This window comes from Hippocampus bargibanti, linkage group LG13, assembly GCF_051943395.1.
Source record: "Hippocampus bargibanti isolate YZ-2025 linkage group LG13, ASM5194339v1, whole genome shotgun sequence".
NCBI classification, from domain to species: domain Eukaryota; kingdom Metazoa; phylum Chordata; class Actinopteri; order Syngnathiformes; family Syngnathidae; genus Hippocampus; species Hippocampus bargibanti.
Window position 1 is genome coordinate 2,041,065 of NC_142746.1, and position 20,662 is coordinate 2,061,726.

Below are 20,662 nucleotides of genomic sequence, written 5' to 3' on the forward strand. Positions count from 1 at the left end.
TCGAGCGTGTTTATGGCCACCGCCGCAATGTGAACCTTCATTTGAAAGTCTGAGAAAAGAAAACCTTTTTCCCCCCCACCTCCCACCGCGTTGCCCCCTGTCCCCAACCGCTTCATTCTGGCAACTTTAATCGAGTGTAGATTTTGCTTTTGTCTCAGTGACCCACTTTAAACGGGTTTACTTTGTTCCCCCCCGAGCTCTGATGAGAAAGACTGGCCCAATCGCACACACCTCCGTCGGACAAAAGAAGAGCAACGGCGCTGCTTTGCTTGTCATTTTCATCATTTCGGGCTTTTATTCAAGTTATTGCGGCCTCTGTTGGATTCTTTATTTATTTATTTATTTATTTATTTATTTATTTATTTATGTACAGTGAGACCTCAACTTACAAACACCTTATCTTACAAACTTTTCATCTTACAAACGTCACATTTATGAAAATTAAACCTTATAATAAGCACTATTTTCATAATACACACCCACCACGGCTGGCGGAGTGATCTTCGGCGGAAGCACACGACCGAACAGCATCAGAGGTTAAGTTACCAACAGTCCTTATGGAAGGTGACTCTCCTTCCATAAGCCATCAACAACCATCAAAAAGGTAAATAAAACTATCTTACAGCACAGTTTATTTCTTTAATTACAGTCCTCATGTAATGCGCCTCTCTTTCCAAACAGCAATTCCGTTTGACCTTCGACCTCCAACGCCATTCCATCAAGCCATCAATGACCATCACAAATGTAAATAAAGTGACTTTATGATACAATGCAGTGAATTTCTTTCATTACAATACAATAGCACATTTATTATACATAGAATAAGGTATGTTGTGTGTAGTTTTAAGGCGTATTTAGTTGAAAAGTAGATTTTATGGAAACCCGGGAACGGATTATTCCCATTTTAATGGTTTCCTATGGGAAATTTATTTTTGAGATACACACTTTTCGCCTAACACACTCTGCCTGGGAACCAATTAAGTTCGTAAGTTGAGGTCTCACTGTATTTATTTATGGGGGGTATGAGAGTCTGGATCTGATTAACATACGACTACTCCTGCGAGAGTTCCGATGCCGCACACACGTTGTGTTAGCGCTTGCTAAGGTGTGGGCTGCATTTTTCAATTCATTTTAAAATGGGATACAGTCTTTGTTTTTATCGTGTTGAATGAGAACATGCGCACCACCGATTTCTATCATTTTATTTGCGCGTGATTGATACGAATGATTGAGAGGAGTCTGGATAACGGCGGCTCATGTGTGATTGTCGTTGATGATGGGGTGGGGAAAGTTTTTGCTTTAAACACAGAAAAACGGTCTACATCATTTTTCCATGAGATAAAACCAAAAAACTGTTTAAATGTCTTTAACTTGTAGACAGACAATGTGCAAAAATGTGCACACTCCAGTGCCAGGGTTTTTGTCATTGTCACTTGAATTCCGGGACCCACAGAATATTGAGTTTTAGGACTACATCCACATTCATTCCAGCGTTAGAAACTGTAGATTCGCTTCTTCAATCAGAAAAAAATAGTTAATTCCTAAGTTAATGGGTCGTGAGTTATCTGAGCTTGAAATGGGGGCAGCTGTACAAAATACACTCCATAGTGATTTATTTACAGATTTCACAACAGCTGAAGCTGTAACAAAGCACTGACATAAAAAATGGAAATGCTGCCCCCCTGTGGAAGGGCAAAACTTATGCCAGAAGTCTGACCAGCGCTTTATCAGCACTCAGTAAGAACAAAACAAAACCCGAACAAATTGGGGAATAGCGCCCTATGTCATATTTTCAATTCCCGAATAAATAATAATAATAGTAATAATAATAATAATACATTTAATTTCCAAGCGCCTTTCAGAGCACTCAAGGACACAATCAAAAAACAATACACAAAACAATAAAACCACAAATTAAATGGTAAATAACAAAAATAGCTGATTGAACTAGACCATGAATTCCATTTTAAACAGATTGGTTTTGAGGTGGGATTTGAAAGTAGGAAGGGCGTCAATATTACGGATGTTGGGTGGAAGTGAATTCCAGAGTTTGGGAGCAGAGCGGCTGAAAGCTCTGTACCCCATTGTGGTAGGACGGGCAGAAGGCCCATTGAGGTGAAGGGATGATGAGGATCTGAGGGACAGAGAGGGAACGGAGATTTGAAGTACGTCAGACAGATAAGGGAGGGCAAGGTTATGGATGGCTTTGAATATTGAATTTAATATTTAATATTGAATATAATTGGGGGATGGCAGTGAATGAGCTAAAAGTAAGGAATTCTTTCCATATATATCGATTGCGGTGAATGATTGGAGACTCCAAAATCGATTTCAATTGTTTGAATACTTAATTCTAACAGTATTTGTTCGTTGTAGCCCTTCTTTCACTCAATGAACCAAAAAATATAATTGAGTTAGCTGGCTAGCAAGCGAACTAGTTAGCGAGTGAGCTAGCTGGCAAGCGAAATAGCGAGTGAGCTAGCTAGCGAATGAGCTAGCTTGCTATCTCTCTTTTGATTCAGCTAGCTGGCTAATCCTTTAGATCACAGTTGTCCGAGTGACGGATCTAATTGTCCCTCTGTCACGGTTTGCAATGTGGTGATGGCGGTTGTGGATCCCAAAAAGCAGGTAGGAGGGAGCAGGAGGTTGTGTTTGTCAAGTTGTATTAAAATAAAGTCAGTCAACAAAATGTAAAACATCAAAATCATCTGAACAGAAAAAATACAAAAAAAAGTAAAAAAGAAAACCAAGAGTAAAAGTCTTCCAAGGTGAAACAAACACATACAAAGCATACAATTACCCGACAGCGAATGGTCGTGCCGGGAGTCCTTTTGACTGCCACTGATTGTAACGGCAGGCAGGGCTGACAGCGCCACCCGTTGGTCGCTAACCAGATCATGACACCCACGTAAACTTCACATTTGAAAACTATTCATGCATTTGGTGAACACTCTAAATGTCATATGTGGAGGGATGAAACATTGTAATGGCTTCCCCAAATTCAAAATGGCCGACGAGAGGAACTCCATTGTGGCCCGCACGCTGCAAAAAAAATGAATTTGACATGCTTGGTCTAACTGAATACAAAATCAATGAAAATCAAGAAGTGAATTTTTATTTCTTTTGGTACAGTAAATGGAATACGCAGGGTGCCAGATTCATTTTGTGGTAAAAAAAATAATACATACATTTTTTATCCAGATTAAGGAATTTCCGTTTGACACAATTCCTTATGAGAGAAGACTTATAACAGTCTAGCTAGTTATCAAGCCAGCTACGTAGTGATCTTTTTGCTATCTATTAGATATCTATTAGCTGTCTATCTAGTTATCTTATTAATAATAATAATAATAATAATAATAATACATATGATTTCTAAGCACCTTTCAAAACTCTCAAGGTGACTTTACAGTAACAGGAAACATTTTTCTGTGGGTGAGCAGCGGCAGCCACATGCACCAGCGTTCATTTAACCCCGAAGTAACTCAAAAGCTAGATAGAAAGCTAGCTCGCTCGCTAATAGATAGCAAATAAATAGTTAATAGATAGCCAGATAGCCAACAGCTAGACAGCTTACAGCCAGCCAGCTAGACAGCAAATGGCTAGCCAGCTAGCTCATGGATAGCTAATAAATAGCTAATAGATAGCAACAGATAGCCAACTAGACAGTTTATAGCCAGTCAGCTAGACAGCTAATAGCTAGCTAGCTAATAGATAGCAAATAAATAGTTAATAGATAGCCAATAAATAGTTAATAGATAGCCAGCTAATAGCTAGCTAGCTAATAGATGGCCAGCTAGCCAGTTTTGAGCCAGTCAGCTGTCTAACTTGCTATCGTTTAGCTATCTAGCTGGCCAGGTAGCCATCTATTAGTGACTGTATTCTGTGACTGTAAAGTGACCTTGAGAGTTTTGAAAGGTGCTTATAAATGAAATGTATTATTATAATTTATGTATTATTATATTGTATCTATTAGCTAGCTAGCTAACTTTCTATCTATTTGAGTTACTTCCGGGTTGAGTGAACGCTGGCGCGTGTGGTTGCCGCTGCTCATCCATAGAAAAATTTATCCTGTGACTGTAAAGTGACCTTGAGAGTTTTGAAAGGGCTTATTAATAAAATGTATTATTATTATTATATGTCGCCCACGGTCGTCTTGCTCAATCCAGCAAAATGTGTGTGCGTGCGATCTTGCGCAATAGGAATGACTGTCCGAAAGCCACGCGGTCTCACGTCCTTTCCGACGCCAACAGGGCGGCGGGGGTGCCGCAGCTTATCCCAGCTGACTTTGGGCGGAAGGCCGACTCCGCGGACTCCACCTCCAACTGGTCGCCGGCTGGTCGCAAGGCACGTACAGCGACGGAGGAGCATCTGCGTCCGCGCCGTCACTGAGCGGGAAAAGGAGGCCACACCGGCAAGTGAGGCGAGTTGGGCGGCGACGTCATCAGCAATGCCAAAAGACACGTGGCTCAATCGCTTTTAGCTATCTGGTCAGCCAGCTAGCTAGCTATTAGCTAGCTATTATTGATAGCTGGTCATTTTTACCTGTATGTAAAAATCCACACAAAACAGTCAAATAATAGGTAACATCAGCAGCTATTTAGCTGGCTATATTGGCTGTCTGCCTAGCTAGTTGGCTGTCTATTAGCTATCTATTAGCTACTCAAATAGGAAGGCTAGCTGGCTAACTAATAGATAGTTAATAGCTAGCCGGCTGGCTGGCCAGATGGATAATAGATAGCTAAGCTAGCTTTCTATCAATTTGATAATAATAATAATACATTTCTCATATTATTTTTTTTTTTTAACTTTGTTACTTTGTTACTAAAATGTATTATTTTACTTTTATTTTTAAGTGCCTTTCAAAACTCTCAAGGTCACTTTACAGTCACAGGATCAGTTTTTCCGTGGGTGAGCAGCGGCAGCCACACGCGCCAGCGTTCACTCAGCCCGCTATAACTCAAATAGATAGAAAGTTATCTAGCTAGCTAATAGATAACTAATCGACAGCTAGCTATCAAAATAGATATAGCAAATATATTGCTAGCTAGGTAGCCATCTAGATAGCTAGCTAGGTAGCCATCTAGATAACTAGCTAGGTAGCCATCTAGATAGCTAGCTTGGAAGCCAGCCAGATAGCTAGCTAGCTACTTCGATAGCCAGCTATATAGCTAGATAGCTCAAGTGATGGTCCATCCCCACACCTCATGACTAACTAGCTTTTTTTGGGGGGAGGGGGCTGCCGCTGCTCACCTACAGAAAAACTGATCCTGTGACTGTAAAGTGACCTTCAGAGTTTTGAAAGGCGCTTATAAATCAAATTTATGATTATTATTATTATTATGATTATTATTATTATCAAAATGCTTTTTTGTTTTTGCCATTTGTGCAGGTGGTCTTTGTGAAGACGCGAACCATGGCTCAGTTCCCCGCCACTTTCATGGGTCAGTCAACGGAAATCTCGTTTTACCGCTCCTCCAGCGTCATCCTCTCCGCAGGAAGTGAAACGCGTGACTAACACATTCTCGTCATTCCTTCCCCTTCCCCTTTTTTTCCGCTGCCGTGGTCTTGGTTACCCTTTTGTTGCGCGCGTGCGTTTCTCAGGTCCGGATGTGTTCTTGATCTCGGCGGACGAGCGAGCCAAACATGACCAACAGTTTCACAGCCTTTCTCCCAGCGCGGGGGGGTACATCACGGGTGGGTAGCTCGATGTGCTGCAGCCACGTGGACGCCTTGCATTGCACGTCTATTGTCTGATAACGCGTGTGTGACGTTTTCAGGGGATCAAGCCAGGAACTTCTTCCTGCAGTCCGGGCTGCCGCCACCGATCCTGGCCCAGATCTGGTGAGCTCGGAGACACCGTCGAGACTCATGCTGGACTCTCTGGTCACCAGCCACAAGATGCTCTCTTTTTTATGTTTATATACAGTAAAGTCTCGTTATATCGATATTCTCGGGAGTCGGAAAAAATATGGATATAACGGGACTATCGATATATTCGATCCTGCGGCATGTACATTTTCTCCTTGCGTTCATAGAAATAGTATCGTAATAAGCAGTACTATCGATATAACCGATATAACGAGACTTTACTGTGTGTGTGTGTGTGTGTGTGTGTGTGTGTGTGTGTGTGTGTGTGTGTGTGTGTGTGTGTGTGTGTGTGTGTATATATACAGTAAAGTCTTCGTTATATCGATATTCAAGGGAGTCCGAAAAAATATCGATATAACCGGGACTATCGATATATCCGACCCTGTTTGCATGTAATTTTCTCCGTGCGTGCATAGAAATAGTATCGATATAACCGGGACTATCGATATATCCGATATCGATATAACGAGACTTTACTGTATATATATATACAGTAAAGTCTCGTTATATCGATATTCAAGGGAGTCCGAAAAATATCGATATAACCGGGACTATCGATATATCCGACCCTGTTTGCACGTAATTTTCTCCGTGCGTGCATAGAAATAGTATCGATATAACCGGGACTATCGATATATCCGATATCGATATAACGAGACTTTACTGTATATATATATATATATATATCTGTGTGTGTGTGTGTGTGTGTGTGTGCTAATGTCCTTCTGAAATACTCCCGGTATACTTAATAACAATATTATTATAATATTGTTATTTAATTTAATTGTTATTTATATAATAATATATTATTATAATAATAGTATTATTACCCAGTGCCAGGGTTTTTGTCATTGTCACTCCAATTGCAGGAACCACAGAATATTGAGTTTTAGGACTACATAAACATTCAAAGCAGCGTAAGAAAGCTAAGTAGTTAATTCCCAAGTTATATGGGTCTGGAGTTATTTGAGCTTGAAATGCAGGCGACTGTACAAAATACAACGTACCTGTACAGTGAGACCTCAGCTTACGAACACCTTACCTTATGAACTTTTCGGTTTACGAACGTCAAATTTATGAAAATTAAACCTTGAAATACGCACTACTTTTCGCGATACACACCCACCACGGCTGGCGGAGTGATCTTCGGATCTTCGGCGGAAGCACACGACCGAACAGCGCTCCAGCGGCGCACCTTTCCACACCGCCTCTCTGAATTCACACGTCGATCGCTTCCGAGGAGCTTTTTGCAGATAATTTTACTATTAGGAAATGAATGATCCCCTCATAATCACCTTCGAGGAGAAGGAGATCATTGAGAAACACGAAGTGATCTTTTTGCTATCTATTAGATATCTATTAGCTGTCTAGCTAGCTATCTTATAATAATAATAATAATAATAATAATAATAATAATAATAATAATAACAATACATATGATTTCTAAGCACCTTTCAAAACTCTCAAGGTGACTTTACAGTAACAGGAAACATTTTTCTGTGGGTGAGCAGCGACAGCCACATGCACCAGCGTTCATTCAACCCCGAAGTAACTCAAATAGATAGAAAGCTAGCTCACTCGCTAATAGATAGCAAATAAATAGTTAATAGATAGCCAGATAGCCAACAGCTAGACAGCTTACAGCCAGCCAGCTAGACAGCTAATGGCTAGACAGCTAGCTCATGGATAGCTAATAAATAGCTAATAGATAGCCAGATAGCCAACTAGACAGTTTATAGCCAGTCAGCTAGACAGCTAATAGCTAGCTAATAGATAGCCAATAAATAGTTAATAGATAGCCAATAAATAGTTAATAGATAGCCAACAGCTAGCCAGCTAATAGCTAGCTAGCTAATAGATTGCACATAGTTAATAGATAGCCAGTTAGCCAGTTTACAGCTAGCCAGTTTACAGCCAGTCAGCTGTCTAACTCTCTTTTCGGTGTACGAACGTCAAATTTATGAAAATTAAACCTTGAAATATGCACTACTTTTCGCGATACACACCCACCACGGCTGGCGGAGTGATCTTCGGATCTTCGGCGGAAGCACACGACCTAACAGCGCTCCAGCGGCGCACCTTTCCACACCGCCTCTCTGAATTCACACGTCGATCGCTTCCGAGGAGCTTTTTGCAGATAATTTTACTATTAGGAAATGAATGCAAGATGATCCCCTAATAATCACCTTCGAGGAGAAGAAGGAGATCATTGAGAAAATACGAACCAGGTGTGCGTTTGTGGCGTCACATGTGCACACCGCGGCTGTCATGTGAATCTCAGCCTAACACATCTCTCACACTGTGTGTCACTTCCCTGAGAGTAACTTTCTACGATCATTCTACAAATAAAGAGCCCGGTCCCGTTCACCATTGCTACCATCCTTCGCCTAAAAGCTTTACACAGAGGCGTTATTTAGTCGATGCTTTCATGTGACTAATGACGCAGAAATTGTCACGTGCGAGTTGACAGCTGGGGCGGGGCCGCCGCTCGCGACCTCCGCCAGCCGAAGAAGACAATTTCATTTCATTTCAACGACTCGCTGTTATCTCATCAGTGACATGATTACGACGCTTGTGCTGGCAAGTCCAACAGTTTAGCTTTGCCGGAGGTGATTGTTAGCCGCGATCGCGTAAGTTTGGTACTTTCCGGGATCGCGAATGTGCGTGTTGATCCCCTCATCATCGATACTGGGACATTTCAACGAGTCGCTGTCACCTCACTAGTGACATGATTACGACGCCTCGCTGTGTCTTGTGCTGGCAAGTTCAAGAGTTTGCTTTGCCGTGGTGATTGTTAGCAGCGATGGCGTAAGTTTGGTGCTTTCCGGGATCGCGAATGTGCTGGACGGATCGCCCCGCCCGCCTTCTTTTGTCGCGTTTTATTCCGCGTCTGTGGAATCATCGGACTCGTGCCTTTTGTTGTAATAAACTCTCTGCTAGCACCTACGGGACTCGAAATGGATACAGATGACATCGAAGAGCTTGTTGCTGACCATAATGAGGTCCTCAACACAGAGGATTTGATTTGCCTTTAAGAGGACAAGCAGAAGCAGGCCATCCAGGAGTTGATGTGCAGGCTTTTATTGAACAGTTCCATCCAGAAAAGGCTATGAGAATCATCAACATGATGAATGATAATGTGATGCCTCAGTTTCGTAAGATCTTACAAGTCAGAAAGCAACAGGTGTCAATTAAGAGCCATCAACGACCATCACTAATGTAAAGTGACTTTATTATATCGTGCAGTGTATTTCTTTCATTACAATACAATAGCACATTTATTATACAATGAATAAGGTATGTTGTGTGTAGTTTTAAGGCTTATTTAGTTGAAAATTATATTTCATGGAGACCTGGGAACGGATTATTCTCATTTAATGGTTTCCTATGTCAAAAACAATTTTGAGATACACACTTTTCGCCTTACACACTCTGTCTGTGAACCAATTTGTTTGTAAGCCAAGGTCTCACTGTATATTGGTTTATATAGCGCTTTAACAACAGCTAAAGCTATAACAAAGCATTAACATCCTTGAGAGTTTTGAAATGCGCTTGAAATAAAATGTATTATCCATCCATCCATTTTCCGTACCGCTTATTCCTCATTAAGGTCGCGGGGGTTGCTAGAGCCTATCCCAGCTGTCTTCGGGCACGAGGCGCGGGACACCCTGAATTGGTTGCCAGCCAATCGCAGGGCACGAAAAGACGTACAACAGTCACAGTCACACCTAGGGACAGTTTGGAGTGTTATAATGTATTATTGAAAAGGTTTCTTCAGCCGTCATCTGTACTTTTGTGAAGGTGTCGGACATTTCGCTTCTTATCCAAGATGCTTCTTCACCGAACTAAAGTCTTACTGGTATGATAGGTCCCTACTCTCAGGTTGGGGGGAGCAGAGGACCACTCCCTGCAGCCCCACCGATTGTTCCTACATTCCTGACTAAGGACTGGCTGATTGCCCCACTCCCTCCGGTAATCACTCATCAGCATTACTGATGAGGTGATACCGGAGGAAGTGCCCCTTGACATGCATGATTTGCTTTCGCGGCCCGAATAAAATGAGGTGGCGGGCCAGATTTGGCCACCGGGCATTCACTTGGACACCAGTGCTCTTGCGGGACATAATTTTTTTTGGGTGTTTGCTTCCAGGGCCTTGGCGGACATGAACAGCGACGGCCGCATGGACATCCACGAGTTCTCCATCGCCATGAAGCTAATAAAGCTAAAACTCCAGGGCCACCCCCTTCCTCCAGCGTTGCCCCCGAGTATGAAACAGCCCCCGCTAGCCGGCTTCGGTAAGGCCCTTCTGCACATGTCGCCGACGCACGATAGACGCGCTCGCTCAGTGCATGTTTTCCCTGCCTCCAGGTATGCCCGCCATGGCGCCTCCCCCTCTCCCCCCTCTACCTGTCGGGGTGTCGCCACCTCTGGTCTCGGCGCCGACCCTCCCGCCCCCCATGGCCAACGGAGCGCCGACAACGGGCTTGATGCAACCCATTTCAAGCTTCTCCCACCCAGGTGACGCATTCCATTGGATTGGATTCGCCTTTATTAGTCTGGCAGTGGAGAAATTGACATTTCACAGCAGTAATGTGATGAAAGGAAGAGGAAAGTAAGAAGTTAAAAAACAAAATACAGGAGCTGCTGTAAAGGCAGCCACGCTCGCGGCGCCATCTTGAAGTCAAAACAAGAAAAAAAAACAAATAATGTGACATTCAATTTAAAGCATTTTCTGCACCGTCTTTGTGGCATTCAGCAGTTCTAGATGAAAGAGGAGAGGATCCAAGCGTCTTTCCACCAGTGGATCATTGACTTCATGGTGATAACATGTGCACGTCTGCTCCAAGCTAAATGTTGAAAGCAAACACCAAGCTGTAGCATCCATGAGATGAAAAGAGATCGTAAATCCGCTTCAATTCCCAGCCGCGACAATTCCCCAATCAAAAAACAGTGCTGGCATATTCGTGCTGCTAAAAAGGCGCAACCGCTTCATGTGATAGACGCAGATCGAAAGGAATGGAAGAAGTAGGAAAAACAAAATACAGGAGCTGCTGTAAAGGCAACCACTCTCGCGGCGCCATCTTGAAGTCAAAAACAACAAAACAAAATTACAAAATAATATGACAACACAAAAGACATAGACAGGCATCCAATCTTAAGCACTTCCTGCACGTCTTTGTTGTTCTAGAGTTCTAGATGAAAAAGGAGAGGATCAAAGTGTCCTTTTTACCAGGCGATCATTGACGTCATGGTGATAACGTACACGTCTGCTACAAGCTAAATGTTCAAAGCAAACACGAAGCCGTAGCATTCATTAGCGAAATCTCACATCTCTTGTCCCACGCTAATCCGCCTCAATTCCTAGACGCAACCGTCCCAATTTGCAAGAACCTCTCATCAGTCCGTGTGTTGAAAAAATGTTTAAAAAAATATGGATGGCGTCTGTCTCCTTTCATGTCCAGATAAGTAGCGAGCCTGCACGCTGCCATCTCCCGCCCCACGTAAATCCGCTTCAATTCCAAACCGTGACAGTCCCAATTTGCACGATAAAGGAACACAAATTGATTTTCGAACATCTGATCAGTCCGTGTGTTAAAAAAGTGTTAAAAAAATATGGATGCCGTCCGTCTCCTTCCGTGTCCAGAGAAGTTGGGAGCCCGCACACTGCCATCTCCTGCCCCACGTAAATCCGCTTCAATTCCAAGCCGAGGCAGTTCTACATAGGTGCTATGTGCTGACGCTTTTTTCTTCTCATCAATGGCCCCTAGAGCTATCCAGGGATGACAGTCAAGTAGCATAGACATTCCTCCCAATCAAAAACGGTGCTGGCATATACCGTATTTATTCGAGTATAACATGCAACATTTACCTAAAAAAGAACTCAAAGTTTGGGTGTGCGTTATAAACGAGGCCTAGGAAAAAAAATTCTCATATACAGTAAAGTCTCGTTATATCGATATCGGATATATCGATAGTCCCGGTTATATCGATACTATTTCTATGCACGCACTGAGAAAATTACATGCAAACAGGGTCGGATATATCGATAGTCCCGGTTATATCGATATTTTTTCGGACTCCCTTGAATATCGATATAACGAGACTTTACTGTATATTTTATACTTTATCCCTTCCAGGAGGGGGCAGCATTTCCATTGCTATTCTCGCCCTTCAGTTTCGATTCTGGGAAAGACCCGGATCATGCGCATTCCTTTTTTTTAAATTGTTGATTAGCATTTCTTTAGCTATGCTTCCTTTCCTCGCCTCGCCCACGCTGAAACGTGAGTTAAGCATTGCTGTTTTGCACAAATACCAATATCCAGAGTTTCCATCAGTGTTTACATTTTCAATAAATGATTTTTCTCATGGACGCATGTGTTGTCACTTACAATGCTTGGTCTGAGCCGAGAAAAAGAGAAAACAAAGTTTGTACTGATTTTTAATTGAAAATTAGGGGTGCGCGTTATACTCGAATAAATACGGTACGTGCTGCCAAAAAGGCGCATCTGCACAATGTTGTGGCCAAAATGTTGAAAAGCAATTCATCTCCGTTCGACCTGTTCTTTTGACTTCAAGATGGCACCACGAGAGTGGCTGCCTTTCCAGCAGCTCCTGTATGTTGTTTTTCTACTTCTTTCTTTCCTTTCCTCTTCCTTTCATAATGTTGCTGCTGTGAAATGTCAATTTCTCCACTGCGAGACGAATCAAGGTACAGTGATACCTCGGTTTACGAACCCCTTGGCTTACGAACTTTTCGGTTTACAAACGGTAAATTTATGAAAATGTTACCTTGGCATACAAACTATTTTTCGGGATACACACGGAGTGCCACAATGAGTGATGTGTCGTTTGCGAACAAGCCTGTTCTCCTACCAAGAAAATGGCATCCGACTCATTTTTGTCCTCCATTCCCCGCTCACAGTCTTCAGTTAAAGCCACGTGATTGGTCAAGAACGCAGCAGTGAGGGGAACATTAAACATTAAAACAAACATTAAACATTAAAGAGACAGGCAGACGACAGAGAGAGTGAGAAAATGGATTTCAACTTTGATAGTTCAAAGGCAGAGTGTAGACTGCAAGGTTAAAATTCCCATCAATCAGACTCCACATATAACCCACACAAGCCATCTGTACACTTGATGCAAAAAGCTATCAACCCAGCTAAACAGAACACAGTTGATGAGGAACTAGGTAAAATTATCGCAGAGAAAGCACCTACCTACAAGGGATCATTCCTTAAGATGGTGAAAGAAGAAGGCTACGTTCCTCATCAAGTGTTTAATGCTGATGAAACCGGCCACTGCATTCCATCAATCATCAATGACCATCACAAAGGTAAATCAAACGACTTTATTATACCGGACAGTTTATTTCTTTAATTATAATACCATAGCACATTTATTCAAGCATCAACGACCATCACAAAGGTAAATCAAACGACTTTATTATACAGTACAGTTTATTTCTTTAATTATAATACCATAGCACATTTATTCTACATAAAATAAGGTATATTTTGTGTAGTTTTAAGGCTTATTTAGTAGAAAATTATGTTTTATCCCCATAAAACATAATTTTCTGGGAACAGATTATTCTCATTTTTATGGTTTCATATGGGAAATTAATTTTTGGGATACACACGTTTCGGCTTACACTCTCTGGGAACCAATTAAGTTTGTAAGCCAAGGTATCACTGTACTTCCAATCCAACAACTCAAAGTGACAAAAAAAAACTAAAAAAAAAAAGTCTTCTTCTTTTTCTTTTGCAGCTTCTTCCATCACCAAGGCCTCCTTCAACCGTTCGGGCAGCAAATTGCAAAAGGGTCCGTCCTTCGATGCCAGCGGGTAGGTCGTCTGAGCCCTTCCGTTCCGTTTCGCTGCAGATTCATCCGAACCTGATGTTTTTTTTTTGTTTTCTGGACAGTGGTCAACCCCCTTTGGACTGGGCCGTCCCTCAATCGTCGAGGCTGAAGTACCGGCAGCTGTTTAACTCCCATGACAAAATGATGAGCGGCCACTTGACGGGTGCGCTTTCCGGCGTTGACGCGCTTGTCCTCGCTTTGCGTGTGTCGCTTGATTGCCGTTTTTGCCTTTTTTTGCGCAGGTCCGCAGGCGCGCACCATCCTCATGCAGTCCAGCCTTCCACAAGGCCAGCTGGCCTCCATATGGTCACTACTTGAAATGTTCAAATTTCCAAGCCGCATTTCCTATCCCCCCCCAAATAACGACGACGTCAAATGTCTTCTCCGGACAGGAGCCTGTCGGATATCGACCAAGACGGGAAGCTGACGGCGGAGGAGTTCATCTTGGCCATGCACCTCATCGACATGGCTATGTCCGGCCTGCCGCTGCCTCCCGTGCTGCCGCCGGATTACATCCCTCCAACTTTCCGGTAAGTGTCACGTTATCTTTTTTATTTTTTGGGGAACTTGATAAGTCGGAATTTACCGAGTGGATATGAAGAATATCACTCTACTGTAATAGTAGGCATTTTATTCTCCGGAAAATCCAATTGGACTTTATTTCTTAATAGAGGTTAGTTTTAATTGGCCCAAAGGCAGAATGGAGTACCGTATTTTCCAGTGTAAAGGCGCACCCCCAAAAAAAGCCTTGATTTTCTTGATTTTTCTGTGTAGCTCTCTCTCTTGTTTCTATTTATAATTGTATTTTATTTATTGCATTCTATTTGTGATTGTATTTTATTTATTATAGTACCTATGCTTGTCTGTGACTGTAAAGTGTCCTTGAGATCTTTGAAAGATGACCCTGCGCCTTATACGCCCGTGCGCCTTATATGTGAAGGCATATTGAGGTACAACAGATCTCGCAACGACTGTCGGGAAGCCACGATTCCACCCCCAGTAGAGTTCGTAGTAGTAGTAGTTCGTAACCCCAGCCTCTACTTAGAATGTGGTGTTCCTTATATTTGGACAACTTTGAGATATTTATACATTATATTTGAAAAACATTTTTTATTCATTGAAGGTGTGCCTAATAGACCGGAAAATTCAATATTTATGTATTATATTTGAAAAACTTTTTTCATTCATTGAAGGTGCGCCTTATAGTCATTCCGGTGTGCCTTATATAGGTAACATCCGAGTTACGACCGGGTTCCGTTCCGACAAAACGGTCGCAAGTCCAACCGTCGTAAGTCCAAATCCATTCAAAATTGCCGACGTGACGTTTACACGACGGGATAGTATACAATGTCGTATATCTGTTGTATTTAAACAATGTTTTCTATTGAATACTATTAGATAACAAACTGTTTACAGTTTTTTTTTGAAATGTGATAACTTTTAGTGTCATTTTTATTATTTTATATTTTGTATTATCAATCTTTATTACTGTATACCTGTAATATATACCAAAGTGTTTACTGTGCAGTTTATTTATAAAATTAATACCTTTTAGTGTCGTTTTTATAATTTTATATTTCATATTATCGATTTTTATTACTGTATAACTGTACCTGTAATGTCGATGAGAAGGTTTCTTCAGCCGTCATCTTCAAAAGTGAAGACGTTTCGTCATCTGTACAAAAGTCTGAAGACTAAAGTCAGACTAAAGTCAGACTAAAGTTTAGAAACGTCCGAAACCTTCACTTTTGTACAGATGACGGCTGAAGAAACCTTCTCATCGATGGACCACTCCTGTACGACTGAGAGCTTACACAGATGTACCTGTAATGTATACAAAACTGTTTACTGCACAGTTCATTCATAAATGTTATACTTACACGTTCTGCTGCCCCAAATACGCACGACTTCCCACGTATGCGCGCTGTTGAAAAATGGCTCTCCCTGCTAACGGCCAGAAGAGGTCGCTCGACACACACGCTCGGACTCAGGCGGACGCCGAAGGCAAAAAGCAGTGTACAGTGCTACCGGAGATGTTGCCGAGACGGTATCTGGACTGTATGACTACTGCATTGAGTGTAGTCACGCTTTGCTGTGCAAGTGTGTGGCATGCTGGCTGGTCAAAATTGTAGTACACGTTGCCGGCTGCTTGCGTGTTGCAGTGCCAGGCATAGAATAAAAAAAACGTGGTCGTAAGTACGGGTGGTCGTAACTCGCGACGGTCGTTACTCGGATGTTACCTGTATATGGAAAAGGTTTGAAAATGCACATTTCATTGGGGTTCATATACGCCGTATACATCGGCGCCGCACAACAACAAAGCTGAGGCGCTGTTTGTGTCATGCCCGTCGCAGGCGCACGCGAAGCGATAGCGTGCAGTCAGACCAGAAGAGCGTCGCCGAGGAGGCCAAGGAGGAAGTGGAGACCAACCAGGACAAGAAACTTCCAGGTTGGCCAACGTCTCGTCTCCTTCACGTCTTTGACGTTTTCAACGAATTATTTTCGTGTTTCTCAGTCCTTCAAAAGATGTTTTTGTATGGTTGCTCGTCACCATTTTGTCGCTCTCTTTGCTGCCCCCTCAGTCACGTTTGAGGATAAGAAACGAGAGAACTTTGAGCGGGGCAACCTGGAGCTGGAGAAGCGACGTCAGGCCCTGCAGGAGCAGCAGAGGAAAGAACAGGAGAGGCTGGCGGCGCTGGAACGGGAAGAGCAGGAGAGGAAGGTCGCTCACCGTGAAACCATCAGAAACATGGAAGCCAAAAGAGCCGCAGGAAATAAAAGAGCCGCCGTTCTCGTCTCTCCTCGCGTGTCAGGAGCGCGAGAGGTTGGAGCAAGAGAGGAGGCGACAGCAAGAGTTGGAGAAGCAGCTGGAGAGGCAAAGGGAGATGGAGAGGCAGCGAGAGGAGGAGAGACGCAAAGAAATCGAGAGGAGAGAGGTGAGAGGGAAACATGGCGGCGGCGATGCTATTTTGTCAAAGCCGATGCCGTTTCTCCCAACCCGTCTTGAGCTGGGGAACTTATTTCATATTGGAAAAGTCTCTTGGCGGGTCACCAAAGCCTAGCTAGAATAAGATAAATTAAACTAAGATAAGTTAAACTAAGATATGATCACTAAACTAGATTAATCTAAACTAAGATAAGCTACGACAGGCTAAAATAGGCTAAGATAAGAAAATAGGCTAAAATAAGATAAGCTATATCAAGAAAAGATAAAATATGATAAGATAGGATAGGCTAAGATAAGCTAAGATAAGAAAATAAGATAGAATAAGGTAAGCTATAATAAGAAAAGCTAAGATAAAATAAGCTAAGATAAGATAGGATAGGCGATGATAGACTAAAATCAGAAAATAAGCTAAAATAAGATCAGCTAAAATAAACAATAAACTAAGATAAGATAAGATAAAATAAGCTAAGATAGATAGGCTAAGATACGAAAATCAGCAAAAATAAGATAAGCTTGAATTAGAAAATAAACTAAAATAAGAAGATAAGACAAGCTAAAATAAACTAACATAAGATAGGATAAGATCTTTTTTTCCTTTCTGCTTTTCCCTTCAGGGGTCGCCACAGCGAATCAATGTCCTCCATCTATTTCGTGCATCCTCTTCTCTCACACCAGCTACCTTCATGTCCTCTTTGACCACATCCATAAACCTCCTCTTCCGTCTTCCTCTCCGTCTCCTGCCTGGCAGTTCAAGGCTCAGCATCCTTCTCCAGATATAGTCACTCTCTCTCCTCTGGACATGTCCAAACCATCTCAGTCTGACTTTCTCTCCAAAGCCTCTAATATGAGTTGTCCCTCTAATGTACTCATTCCTGATCCTATCCAACCTGGTCACTCCCAAAGAAAACCTCAACATCTTCAGCTCTGCTACCTCCAGCTCTGCTTCCTGTCTTTTCTTCAGTGGCACTGTCTCCAGTCCAAACATCATGGCTGGTCTCACCACCGTTTTATACACTTTTCCTTTCATTCTAGCGGAAACCCTCCTATCACACATCACACCTGACATTTTTCTCCAGCCGCTCCAGCCTGCCTGGACACGCTTCTTCACCTCTTTTCCACACTCTCCATTGCTCTGGACAGTTGACCCCAAGTACTTAAAATCTTCCACCTTCTTTATCCCTTCTCCCTGTAGCATCACTCTTGCACTTGGATCCCTCTCATTCACACAACCGAATTCCGTCTTGCTGCGACTGATCTTCATTCCTCTCCTTTCCTGGGCATATCTCCACAGCTCTAGTTTCTCAGCCACCTAAAATAAAAAAAGAAACTAAAATAAGAAGACAAGGCAAGCTAAAATAACCGAGCATAAGCTAGGATAAGATAAAATAAGGAAACTAAAATAAGATAATCTAAAATGAAAAAAAAAAAAAAATTGGATTGGATTTGCCTTTATTAGTCTCACAGTGGAGAAATTTACATTTCACAGCAGCAAAGAAGCCAAGTTAAGATAAGCTAACATTAGATACCCTCCGCACCCTGCCCACCACCTTTTCCAGCTACTCCCCTCAGGCAGGCGCTACCGATCCATGCGCACCAAATCCAGCAGACATTTAAACAGCTTCTTCCCCCAAGCCATTAACTCTTTGAACTCTTTCAACAGTAGCCAAAATGGAACTGTATAGTGCCACTTAGCAGTTTTTTTTGACAACGATACTAGTGCAGCGTGTTCTACCGGAAACAAATTCCTTGTGTGTTCTACATACTTGGCAATAAAGATGATTCTGATTCTGATTCTGATTACAAACAACAGTGTTTTTTAGGTGTTCAATTACCTGACATGTTTCAGCGTATACTTCCGCCTTCGTCATATCAAGTAGACAGGATGAAGTTAACACAACGATTCAGATATAAGATATAAGATAGACATAAGCGAGGATAAATTGAAATAAGAAAGCTAAAATAATATAAGTGAAAATAAGATATGCTAAAATAAGAAAAGAAACTAAAATAAGAACATAAGAAAAGTTAAAATAAGCTAACATAATGTAGGATAAAATAAAATAAGGAAGCTAAAATAAGATAAGACAAGATAAAATAAGATAAGACAAGATAAAATAAGATCAGATAAGAACGCCTTTTATAGTTCCACAATGGGGAAATTTGCAATGTGCGGTGGTACGTTGATTTAGGATTAAGCCAATGTATTTTTTTTTTAATCTAGATAAGAGACAGTCCTCATCTTCATCCACCTTCCAGTCCATGAAAATTTCCCTTACCTTTCTTTGCCGACAAAAAGGCGGTAATGTCGTCTTGTGTGGTGTCCAGGCGGCCAAGCGCGAGCTGGAGCGGCAGCGGCAACTCGAGTGGGAACGGCAACGGCGCCAGGAGCTTCTGACTCAGAGGAACCGGGAGCAGGAAAGCATCGTTCTGCTCAAAGCCCGCAAGAAGACCTTGGAGTTTGAACTGGAGGCCCTGGTAATTCATCCAACACCACACAACAATTTTAATTTAAAACAGATTCTTTTCTTGCAGACTGTGGTTCCCAGAAAGTGTGTATAAGGTGAAAAGTTCATCTGCCAAGCATTTATTTCACATAAGAAACCATTAAAATGAGAATAATCCGTACCCAGGTCCCCATAAAACATAATTTTCGTCGAAATAAGCCTAAAAACTACACAAAATAGACCTTATTTTATGTATAATAAATGTGCTATTGTATTGTAATTAATAAAATAAAGTGTAATGTACAGTGATACCTCAGTTTACGAACTTAATTGGTTCTCAGAAAGTGTGTGTAAGGCGAAAAGTTTGTCTGCCAAACCTTCATTTCCCATAAGAAACCATTGAAATGAGAATAATCCGTACCCAGGTCCCCATAAAACATAATTTTCGACGAAATAAGCCTAAAAACTACACAAAATATACCATATTTTATGTATAACAAATGTGCTATTGTATTGTAATTAATAAAATGAAGTGTAATGTACAGTGATACCTCAGTTTACGAACTTAATTGGTTCTCAGAAAGTGTGTGTAAGGCGAAAAGTTTGTCTGCCAAACCTTCATTTCCCATAAGAAACCATTAAAATGAGAATAATCCGTACCCAGGTTCCCATAAAACAAAATTTTCGATGAAATAAGCCTAAAAACTACACAAAATATACCATATTTTATGTATAATTAAATGTGCTATTGTATTGTAATTAATAAAATGAAGTGTAATGTACAGTGATACCTCAGCTTACGAACTTAATTGGTTCTCAGAAAGTGTGTGTAAGGCGAAAAGTTTGTCTGCCAAACCTTCATTTCCCATAAGAAACCATTAAAATGAGAATAATCCGTACCCAGGTCCCCATAAAACATAATTTTCGTCGAAATAAGCCTAAAAACTACACAAAATATACCATATTTTATGTATAATAAATGTGCTATTGTATTGTAATTAATAAAATAAAGTGTAATGTACAGTGATACCTCAGCTTACCAACTTAATTGGTTCTCAGAAAGTGTGTGTAAGGCGAAAAGTTTGTCTGCCAAACCTTCATTTCCCATAAGAAACCATTAAAATGAGAATAATCCGTACCCAGGTCCCCATAAAACATCATTTTCGTCTAAATAAGCCTAAAAACTACACAAAATATACCATATTTTATGTATAATAAATGTGCTATTGTATTGTAATTAATAAAATGAAGTGTAATGTACAGTTATACCTCAGTTTACGAACTTAATTGGTTCTCAGAAAGTGTGTGTAAGGCGAAAAGTTTGTCTGCCAAACCTTCATTTCCCATAAGAAACCATTAAAATGAGAATAATCCGTACCCAGGTTCCCATAAAACATAATTTTCGTCGAAATAAGCCTAAAAACTACACAAAATATACCATATTTTATGTATAATAAATGTGCTATTGTATTGTAATTAATAAAATGAAGTGTAATGTACAGTGATACCTCAGCTTACAAACTTAATTGGTTCTCAG

General features: G+C 41.5%; 1 protein-coding gene across 5 annotated transcripts in view; it reads left to right on the forward strand.

Annotated features, from left to right (window-relative positions):
- Positions 1-676: 676 nt before the first annotated feature.
- Positions 677-20,662, forward strand: part of itsn1 (intersectin 1 (SH3 domain protein)) — a 66,426-nt gene continuing 46,440 nt past the window's right edge. For 2 of the 5 annotated variants that reach the window (XM_089012695.1, XM_089012693.1), the window contains exons 1-15: positions 677-744; positions 4,254-4,423; positions 5,393-5,444; positions 5,605-5,697; positions 5,781-5,844; positions 10,021-10,166; positions 10,240-10,389; positions 13,642-13,717; positions 13,797-13,897; positions 13,977-14,040; positions 14,127-14,264; positions 16,089-16,183; positions 16,317-16,456; positions 16,548-16,670; positions 19,007-19,156. In XM_089012695.1, coding sequence (XP_088868821.1) covers positions 5,417-5,444; positions 5,605-5,697; positions 5,781-5,844; positions 10,021-10,166; positions 10,240-10,389; positions 13,642-13,717; positions 13,797-13,897; positions 13,977-14,040; positions 14,127-14,264; positions 16,089-16,183; positions 16,317-16,456; positions 16,548-16,670; positions 19,007-19,156 — 1,368 coding nt within the window. In that variant the 5' untranslated portion in view covers positions 677-744; positions 4,254-4,423; positions 5,393-5,416. The remainder of the gene's footprint in view (positions 745-4,253; positions 4,424-5,392; positions 5,445-5,604; positions 5,698-5,780; positions 5,845-10,020; positions 10,167-10,239; positions 10,390-13,641; positions 13,718-13,796; positions 13,898-13,976; positions 14,041-14,126; positions 14,265-16,088; positions 16,184-16,316; positions 16,457-16,547; positions 16,671-19,006; positions 19,157-20,662) is intronic. The other 3 variants (XM_089012696.1, XM_089012692.1, XM_089012694.1) reach the window with 3 other exon arrangements.